The 10,563-nt window shown below is 36.6% G+C and overlaps 1 protein-coding gene across 3 annotated transcripts in view; it reads right to left on the minus strand.

Annotated features, from left to right (window-relative positions):
* Positions 1-10,557, minus strand: part of SLK (STE20 like kinase) — a 50,918-nt gene extending 40,361 nt beyond the window's left edge. For all 3 annotated transcript variants that reach the window (XM_035898960.1, XM_009643470.2, XM_035898961.1), the window contains exon 1: positions 10,345-10,557. In XM_035898960.1, the coding sequence (XP_035754853.1) occupies positions 10,345-10,494 (150 nt within the window). In that variant the 5' untranslated portion in view covers positions 10,495-10,557. The remainder of the gene's footprint in view (positions 1-10,344) is intronic.
* Positions 10,558-10,563: the final 6 nt, after the last annotated feature.

Here is a 10,563-nt window from a genome sequence, read left to right on the forward strand (position 1 = left end):
CAGTCCTGTCATTTTTCCCTTACATCAGCACTGTCACTTGTCTGGCCCTCCCGTGAGCTGGGCTGGGGAGCCAAGAAGATTACACGTACAATCAGCTTTTGGATGGTTTAGTTCCTTGAACCAGATCATCATGGGGTTGGCAAGCACCAGACCTGTCACAAGGAAGGAGGTGGGAATGGGAATACACTGCCAGAATCTGGCTGCATTGACTTGCATCTAGGAAACTGTTGTGGAAAACAGCCATGGTAAAGACCCAGCCACTCATCATTCAAAAGTCACTTCTGTACTTACAAAAACTATTGAAATGCACCAGATTGAAGAGATGTGTTATTGACTGTTTCACTTAGTAGCACAGTTCCACACTGCTTTAGTGCTTTTCAGAGATTCAAAAGGATCATCTTATGCTGGCTCAAAGGTGAGGTCCCATGCAGGCCACTAAAGACCAAGAATTTACATTGAAACAGATATCACTGAAATAGGAGAGTTAACGAGTCTGTACGCTAGCTCATTTTTATATCTCACTTTTAAATGCTAGGGGAAGCGTGTGGGGTTTTGTTTGTTTGTTTTTATTTAAGTGTAACATGCTAAATTAACAACTTTTAGGGTTATTAGACTGACCAGAACATCTAAGTTTGCTACTATGAGACAGCTTAAAGCTCTTGCTACAGCCAAAAGCAAAGGATGCATTTTCAGGTTCCTCAGCTATCCCTGTCAATTAACAGGAAACAGTTGACATTATTCTTGTTTATATGGTGATCCTTAAGCTTTCAGACTTCCCACCCCAAAGACATGAATAATAGCAAACAGTCCTTCTTTCTTTCAGGTTACTTATAAAGTCAGTTACTACATCTTCAATGGTAGTAAAAACTAGTTAGAAAGGGTGAAAGAGTAAGAAGAAGCTTAACTTAACTCTAAGAGCACCCATTTCTCCACATTACTGGAATGATTAGAGTTCATTTTGGGGAGAATTCCTTTTCAAACTCTTATGACTGTATTTCCCAGCAATCATCACAGTTTTCACAGTGTAAGGTAGTTGCACAGACTTATGGCTCTGACCCATGACTATCTGGCACTGAAAACCAGAACATTTTGCCTGAATGGTGAACTAAGAGATTTGTGGCAGCCATAGAAGTTGAGCAAATAAGACAATGAGAGAATGACAATTAAAATCATTAAAGGGTGAAGCAGCTGTCATTAAAAAAACCCCTCAAACAACAGACTAAAAAGGTTGGGCCTCTTCAATTCAAACAGGAAAAGCTGAAGGTGGGGCAGGAACATGACTGAACTTTACAAAACAGAGGCGGCGGCATATGAATTGAGTACAGCCTGATTGAGACAAAGGCTGTGAAGGAGATGAGGGTTTACTGCAACATGCTAACTCTTGCTGAAGCACTCAGCTGACATTTCCCCACTCAGGTTTTATTGCCTTCTGATTACAAAGTATTAACTCCTTTCCTGGTAAAGCACAGCTTAGAAATACAAGTAAAAAGTCATCTTCTATAACGTGAAATATAGACACGTGCTTTGGTTTTACAGCATAAATCTATGTCTGTAGAACCATTACCTACAAGATAAAGAATAAATTCCGGTGCAAAAAGTCTTGCCAAGTGATTACTGTATCACTAACAAAGTTACAATAACTTCCCTCAGAACAGTTTTCTGAATCATGGTTATGACTAAACATTTCTAGAGACAAAACCCAGTTCCTTAAAGTCCTCCTTGAACAAGAAAGTCTCAGATCTAAAATGCTGTTCAATTAGATATGAAGAAAATAACGGGACAGTCTTCTCCAATTCATTATCAAGCTAGATGGATTCAAAACCAATTCTGCCTTGGCATGGGGATTCACCACTGCTTTTATATTAAGTAAAATTTTGCTGTAGGCACAACTTCAGTTCTAGGGTAATGGTTCCCCCCCAAAACTTCAGCAGACTGTACAGTTGCCCTTCCACTTTCTGCTGACCCGTTTTGAGTTACTCATTTTGAGTAACTGCATTAATGCAACTTTTGAAAAATTATTTCCGAAAATAGTAAAATCCCTTTGTCATGGCCTCCTTCAATTTCAGATTTTCTGAAAGAACACGCACCAGGCTAACTTCTATGATTCAAACTTTAAGGTAACAGTCACTTAGTCCTCTGCAGTAAGGAGAGATTTAGCAAATTTTAAACGCTAATCAAAAAATTGATTTGGCTACTGTAGTACAATCCTACTTTTTCAGTTCTTCATATTCTTCTCCATAGAAAAATCAGTAAAAATTAAAAATCTTATCATAGGTTAGCATGCTTTGGGTAATCAGAACCTTCTTAAAGCCAGCTTTTGTGTGGAACTTGATTCAAGCATGAATCTATGCTTGAACAATTTCTTGCTCTAGGCTATAGGTAATTAACTAAACAGAAAATGACTCAAAAATATAAACACGGCTACGTAAAAGAGAAAAGTCTGTGTCTTTCTCTTAGCTTCCAAATCATCATTCATGCTTACTGTTTTACATTAACACATATAAACACATGCAATCCCACAGAATACTGCAAACCCGTCTTAATCCAGATGACTAAAAATAACCAAGAAAAATGTATAACTTTAACATTGTGACATGCTTTTACATACATTTAGAACTGCTTTAAGAAACAGTATGTCCTCCTAAAACCAAATATGATAGTTTAAGTAGGTGCATTAAATATACAAAGAATCTTCCATTACTATTTTATTGTGATTTTTTTTTTTGCTTTAGGTAAATTTTCTGCTGCATGTACTTTAGTTGCTTTGTATCATGAATGTAGACCACATTCAACAGAAAAATTAGAAATGCCAATGGAAAATTAACTTTTACAGTGAAGCCTTAATTTTTTGGTGAAGTATGAATACCATTGCAGAGTGGTTTGAGGTAGCCTACTAGCTTTTACTGAACATTACTTAGCTAGTTTTTATTGCCTGACATCCTTCAAACATATTCTGCAAGTACTAAGTCTTCTTTTTCTCTAAAAAGTTTCTTTCTTATTTCCAATTGAAAAAAAAATGTGTTTCCATATGACATACTTGACAGTTAAGAATTTCTTTCAAGCATTCCAAACCGTAATCAAGTTATAAAGCCATTAAAAATGAATTAGATAGAGGGAGTTACAATATGCATTTTAAATGGGTTTGGAGAAAAATTACAAAACATCATTCTTTTTTTTACTCTGTGCTATTAATTCAGCCTGCTTTGTTTTCTAACTGCAAATTTCATGGCTTTTCCATCACTAAACATTGAAAACTGGAACAATCCAAACAGATTGCACAACCATTGTATTTGAGTAATCTGGCAGCTACTGTAAAGTAATACAATAGGCAAAAGAGGTGAGACAATATGAATTTGTCAATTCCATGTATAATCTGAATATAATTAAAGGTTACAGCGGGAGCACAAAGAAGCAAAGACCAAAAAAGTATTCATAAATGACACTTCAGGCACCAGGGTTTAAAGGAATGAATTTAAGATCTCAAACCAGAGAGTTTAATTACATGCTGCCTCTTTTACACAGACACAACTATCAGTGAAGGAGAATGATGCTTATAAGCTTACAAAACCCCCAAAATGTGGGTCATGGCCCATGAAATATGTAAGGCCCATTCATAACTGCATTCAATTAATTAAAAAAAAAAAATATCCCTAACAGAGGATTGGGGCATTTGTAAATACAAACCAAACAAGTTATTTCTTCAATATCATTTATGGGGTGGTCAAAACTAGAATTTGGATCACCACCAAAAGAAACTTGTGAACTATTGCTCTGCAACAATAGCATGTGTTACTGCTTGGAGGATTGTGTTACTGGGGGACTACTTCCCTGCCAAAGATTAAGCTCAAAAGATTTAACCAATTTGTCTACAAAACACGTTAGAAAAACCCCAACAGTACCACATTTTTTTTAGCTCCTATATTAGATTTATTTAAATAGAGTGCAGCTGACTTAGATATGAAGAAGTATTTCACCAAATTAGAATACCTTAAAGAAGCTTCCTTCTGCAGTCTATTTGACATTAGACAGTCACATTTAGCTCATGCCTGAAATCCAAAATTTTACTCTCCAGACAAGAAACCAACAGCACTTATACAAATAGTTAGCTAAGAAATATGAAATATCAGATGACATGAAAAAAAAAAAGGAATTTTTATAAACATAGATAAATAAAGTCAAATAATGATTTCCTATTTACTTAGAGATTTAAACAGTTTATATAACTGTGCTCACACCTTGGAAAAGATGACTGCCTTACCAAGGAGTGATCATGGGCATTCTATATTTATCGTCCACAAGCTTGTCTGCAGCTTTTATTCTGACTGCAACAGACAGACAATACATTACTCATAAGTATTGCTATGCTGATTTTAAGCCAAGTGACTTAAAGATGTCCAAAAAGTAAGACACAAAACATGTGCTATACTTCTTACTTCTTTAGCATATTTCCTCGCTACAGACAAAATGGAAAGGAGATATTACCTTCTGCAAATAGCTATTTAAACCAAGAAAATTATCTCAGTTTACAGTCTAGATTACTTTCTTGCACTACCTGTTTCCTCAGAAAACTTAGCAAGAGTGACAATAGGTACAAAGAGCTCTGTAAAGCCTTCCCCTTGACACATTTCCCAGGATTTAAAACAGTGATACTGCCTTTTCCTTATCTGGTATCTTCAACATGCTAAAACTGGAACAGTGTGAAAATGAAGATAACATTATTGAGCAACTCACCAAGCTGATCAGCAAGAATAAAATCATTTGTTTGTCTTCTATGAACAGTCATGCATCTTTTTTCATCTAGACAGCAGCCCAAAAATACTCGGACTACTGTTATGGAAATGACTGATCTTAGCAAACTTCAGGTAAAGTTTTAGTTCTATTTTACTTAGACTAAATATTTAGAATCGAAGATTGCCATCTTATACATTAGTCTCTTGAGAGTAAATCAACTCTCTTCTCTCTATCTACTAATGCCTCTATGGCTAAACAAAGCAACATTGCATTTAAGTGACTATTATTAATTCAGATCTCCTGAGGACAACTGTACTATTTTACTGCTCCAGTTTAATCAGAGGTCAACTTATATAGTCAATTATGAATGAAAATAGATTAGAACAAAATACATTAAGTATAGCAAATAATTTTAATCAAAATTGCCAACAGAAGTTCTGCACTGATTCATTCCTATGTATTAAAACTAATTTTAGGACATTTTCACCTGCTTTTTCTTTCCACACCTAGGCTTATGGCAGAGTCACACATGAAACTTCAGGTTTGCAAAACACAGTATTTGACTGGAAATCTTCAAACATAAATTTATCTTCCAACTTGTACCAAACATGCAGGATTTCAGATGAACTCAAGCAATACCCTTCCACAGGGACGTGTATCTTTTATATAGGAATGTTTGTGAGTTCCAGCAGCTCTAACAAATTCTTCTAATGAATTAGTGGAGCTAATGACACCAGGCAAGTCAAAGATAAAAAGCAGACAAACCCCAGCATATCAGTGCTTCAGCTTAGATATTAAGTGATCAAAATCTATTCCTATGAATGTTGTTACAGATGTAAAAGATATCCATCCTAGCAAGCAGCATGATACATTAGTATCATTAAGATAACTTCAAGCTGCAATATCCAACCGCAGACATTATTTAGATCAATATGCTGTAAGGCCACAGAAACTAGGCAGTATAAATTCCCCTTGCTCTGCCCTGATTTTGTTTTCAGGTCAGACTAATTAAGGTATTTTCCAGGATTAGAAAAAAGTTATGGTGTTAGTGGTATGCAAAAAGTACTTCTAAGCAGCCACCAATTGTCAGTTCATTTTTTTGGCAATAAAAGGAGTTCGGGACGTACTATTGTTAAATGATATATGTAAATTGGTCCAGCCTTATTAAATCACCATTTAAAAACTGTATTTGTTTCTACCTGCTGTAGAAGACATTAAGGCAAAACGAAGCTCTCCCATACGTCATATAGGTACATTACAGGTAAGATTGTTTTAAATACAGAAACAAAAGCTTAACTTCAATGAAGCAATATCATTAGTGTATTGGACTTGAAGAAACACTATTATCAAAAGCTCACTATCCTTAGCCAGAGGTGAGTTTGGTTACTATTGTAAATATAAGTATGTATGAATACTTAATTTCATAACTTTCAGAAGATAATGTGTTTGGGTAATGCTGTTCACCATGATTATGGCTATCAGCTTCCACAACATTTCTTTTCTGAACTTAAAGAGAAAGCAGAATAGGTTTTTTAACCAAACACCAGTTAATTGCTGAGAGTTGGAAAACTTGTCTTCGTAACTTGAGGTGAAATACAAATATCTGATTTTCCAAATGCCTATGAGAATCCTGTATACAGGATGCTTCCAACATCTTAGATTCAGGGTAATAAATGGGATACTATAAATAGGCAGAATATTCCAATTCAAGCTAAGAAGCATGAATACAATTCAAACCCAGACAAGTACAAAGGATTCTCTAACAGTATTTTGTCAATTTCTATTTAAATATATATGCACTATATATTCTCTCTATATACACATACCATATATACATACCCTATATCTTATATAGTATACTGCCACTCATATACTACCACTATGGAATCTGTTCCCACAGATTTAAAATTAGTATATTTCAAGATGGTACCTATAAGTATCATAAAGATGGCCAAAAAGCTGTGAGTTTCTTGGAGGAGTATCCTCTAGTGAAGGCCCCAAAGATGACACCAACACTAGGAAAATGCCTTTCTGCAATACAGGTGTTCTTATATTAGTATACAGTGTTCTTACTACCAAAAAAAAGGCTGGCAAATTTTACTGAAACATAGTGCTAGCACTTTACGTCATTCAAAAGGTTAACTTAGAAGACAGCTGCATTTTAATTTGGTATGTCCATCAGTACGACAAAGATTCTCAATCAGGAACTTGGCAAGAAAGAGCCACGGAACACATTAGGCATTTTAAAGGCCTGTTTTCACACCATCCGAACATTAACTTCTGGGAATTTAGAAAGCAGCTTAAAGCTGATGAAAATCTTCACATGGTTACTTAAAATGACTAAAGTTTAACACTTACACTGATTTAGCTTAAAGCAATGTTTACTATGTGCACTGGACTGACATTTGATACAATAGGGCAATGTAGCACACAATAAAGTAACATGATATAATAAATGTAACTAATTTCTAAAGCAAACTGATTTTTCAGGGGACTTAACCTTATGAAATCAAGTGCAATTTCAAGCTCTCAATCTCTTTAAGACAAACAAACAACAACAAAAAAAGACTAGTTTGTGATTTAACTGCCAAATTTCAAAGTTGAAATCAGTCTCGAGTGCTAATATTATGTTTCTTTAATGGCTTTCAGAACCCTGGCAACCCATTCAGTAATTCTAAATAACCCGTGACAGGCAGTTAAAAAAGATTAGAAAAAATTCTATCATCATCAAACTCAAAATTCTCTTTACAAGAGCCATCACTTGATACTGAAGTACTGCAAAAGTCTATAAATTGAAAAAGGATGGAAAACTACACCATTATTCATTAGCCAAGAGCAAAAAGAAAAGAAAATAGCCTAAAAGTGGCCTCTCTGAAGAGGCTGAAAAGGGCTAGAATCCTATACAATCATAAGCCTCTGCCATCAGTGGCCTGCAGTTACATAGCTCCTCTGAGCACAGGGGGAGACTTGCAACAGCAGTCGAAACACTTAAGAGTATTTCTAAACATTACTGAGAAGTTAATGAATACAAATGTATGAACCGTCAGACATAGGAAAGCTTCAGCAAACTAGAACAGCTTCAAGGAAATAAGCTCTTCTAGGAATTTGGCTGTTATTAAAAAATAGGCAAGACCCTTGGACTTGATTGGGAAGAAGGGGAACAAATCGTAAGTTTTTCATACCCTTAAGACTTCTGTATACAAAACCAGTTATCACTAGACACAGCATTTTTAAACATAAATAATTTAATCAGCTAGGCTTCATAATACTGCCAGAATCACTTAAGAGTTGCTTTTGAGTTTGTCTTTAAATACTTGATACTTAGTCCAGAAGATGAGTTACACAACTAAACTCCACAGGAAATCATAGCGTGTAACCGATCTTACCTATTTTTTATTACAAGTCCAAAGTATACAAAGCCTTATTTACCTGGCAATTCCATTTCATCATATAACTGCCAAAACCCTGAAACACACTACCTCCTAGGACCTTAAACCAAGGCAAATGTAGTTTTGGAAAATGTAACTGACACTAGGGTGTTAGGGGTTTTTTTTCTGTTAAAAAAATTAAAGAAAAAACCCACCAGACAAGCAAAATTAACACACACGCACCCCCTTACATTACTCAAAGACAAAGTCTTCAAAAGTTGACAGTTCTGTTCTGGTTTATAGCTTTGCTTCCTAAATTTGGGAAGGTATTGAATGGCTATCCTTGTGGTTTCTCATTTGAGGTGTATATCCAGGAAAGAACAACCTAACACACCCTTGCTTTCAAAACAGTTTCTTGCCAAGCGCGCTCAGATGCAGGAACACACGCACAGTTATTATCTGTGCGTAATCCTCCTTCCCAAACTAGATGGATACAAAATGAACGCTGCCAAATACATGCAGCAGGAGACTTTTTTTTAAAATGGGACTTTTTTTCCAGGAATACTAGTACCTGTTATCATGTATGCTATGTTCAACAAGTTTACCAGTATAACTGCATGTGTAATTCTGATGACTATAATTTTTAAAACAGGGTTTAATTTTGAAAAATTCAATTTCAACAGTTAATACCATCATTTCACATTCAGAAATAAATCTCAAAGTGAAAAATCGCATCCAAGTGGAGAAAACTCTCCTGTTGTACACAAAGTACATTGAAATGCAAAATTTACCGGTTGTCTTGCTCAGACTCCTTCCGCTACAGACTATTGCTCATAGAGACATGCCTACAGATAAATATGAATTGAGCAGAGGTTTGAGGATGGGAGGGGAAATGCACGTGGGGGAGGAGGAGAACACGTTTAGTTTTGTATCTTTGAGGCTTCCCCAGTCATCTCTATGGGATGGAGTATTACATTCGTAGAAAGGGAATCGAAACTCCACTATGAAGTATAAAGAAAAACTTTAATACTCTGCAAAATGTCATTAGAGACAACATTGTGTTTATAGCCACCAAGCTTTATGATATAGCAACTTCAGACTCATTTACCCATCTTTTTAAACAAAAAAACCTCTCATCTGCCACACTGACATGAGAACCACCTTCTAGACTATTACACCAACATCAAAATCAACTAGATGCTCTTAAAATACAACATTGACACAAATTCCTAGGGTGAAAAAAAACCCACCTAGCATTCTGAATTAACCGTGGCACTTTTGCTCAAATTTACAAACAGGTAACAAACACCACAGTACAATAAAATGTAAAATGATTTCTACCAAAAATAGCACGAGTTTCATGAGTACCCAGACTTCACAAACTCTCAAATGCAGTACTCTAAGTATATATGTTTGCTGGCCGAATTAGCCCTCAGAAACACTGTAAATTATATTCTCTGTCATACTATTTTTTTTCTAGTCTTGAGAACCTGCTCCAGCGTCTCAACTCATGTCAGTTGCCCGATTCTCTCATGCTTATCCCCTGTGATGTTTTTTCCACACTATCCCTAAACCAAATGTGGAGAATTAATACCCTTTTAGAAAGGGGAAAAGTAGCTGAAGATCTGCCTGAAAGCTAGAGTCTTGTCAAACACTAGCAGCGTTATAGCTGTGTCACTGTACTCTACTTTGCTTGCTAAGTTCTAGATAAGCATCCTTAAACCCACTACTTGTACCAGTATACTTAAAGATTTAAAGATCAAACAACTAAGAGAAGTTAGGAGATCCAACACAGGAATTCTGCCACGTAAAGAAAGCCGAGATAACACAACTATTTAATTTAATTCCACATGGAACCAGATAGGAAAAAGCCCGCTGAAAGCCGATGCGAGCTTGGCCCTATAAGCTACGCACGAGGCACACAAGTCAGTTTTACTGTTCAGGGGCTTCCTTCCCTACAGAAACTTTAAAAAGAAAACCACAAGTACGAACTTCACACCTAAGACAATACAGCCCTTGTAAGATCAGAAGCCATACTGAACACCCGTCCAAAAAAACCAAAATACAGGAGCAGCGAGCGACTCAGCGAGGGGCAGGGTGGAGCAGAAGGCGGGACAATGACCTAAGAGGTCTTTTCTATCTTTAGTTTCGCTTCGGACGGCGTTGAACTCGGAAGCAAAACTACAAGCCATTTTCTAGCTACCAGCAACACCGCCAGTGATCCGAGTTGCCCGCCCGTCCTTACCTTGAACACTTTACCGAAAGCACCATCTCCCAGCTCCCCGATAATCTCCCAGAACTCCTCAGGGTTCAAATCCCTCTTGACGTGCTCGTACTGTTTCTTCTTCTTCTCACCACCCAGCTTGAAGATCTTACGAAAGTTGAAGAAGGACATCTTTCCTCCTAAAGAGGGAGGCCAGCCTCCGGCGACGGGGCGGAGGGAGGCGGCGGCCGGCAGTGCCCC

The sequence above is a fragment of the Egretta garzetta genome, unplaced genomic scaffold (genome assembly GCF_000687185.1).
Source record: "Egretta garzetta isolate BGI_Z169 unplaced genomic scaffold, ASM68718v1 scaffold8, whole genome shotgun sequence".
NCBI lineage: Eukaryota > Metazoa > Chordata > Aves > Pelecaniformes > Ardeidae > Egretta > Egretta garzetta.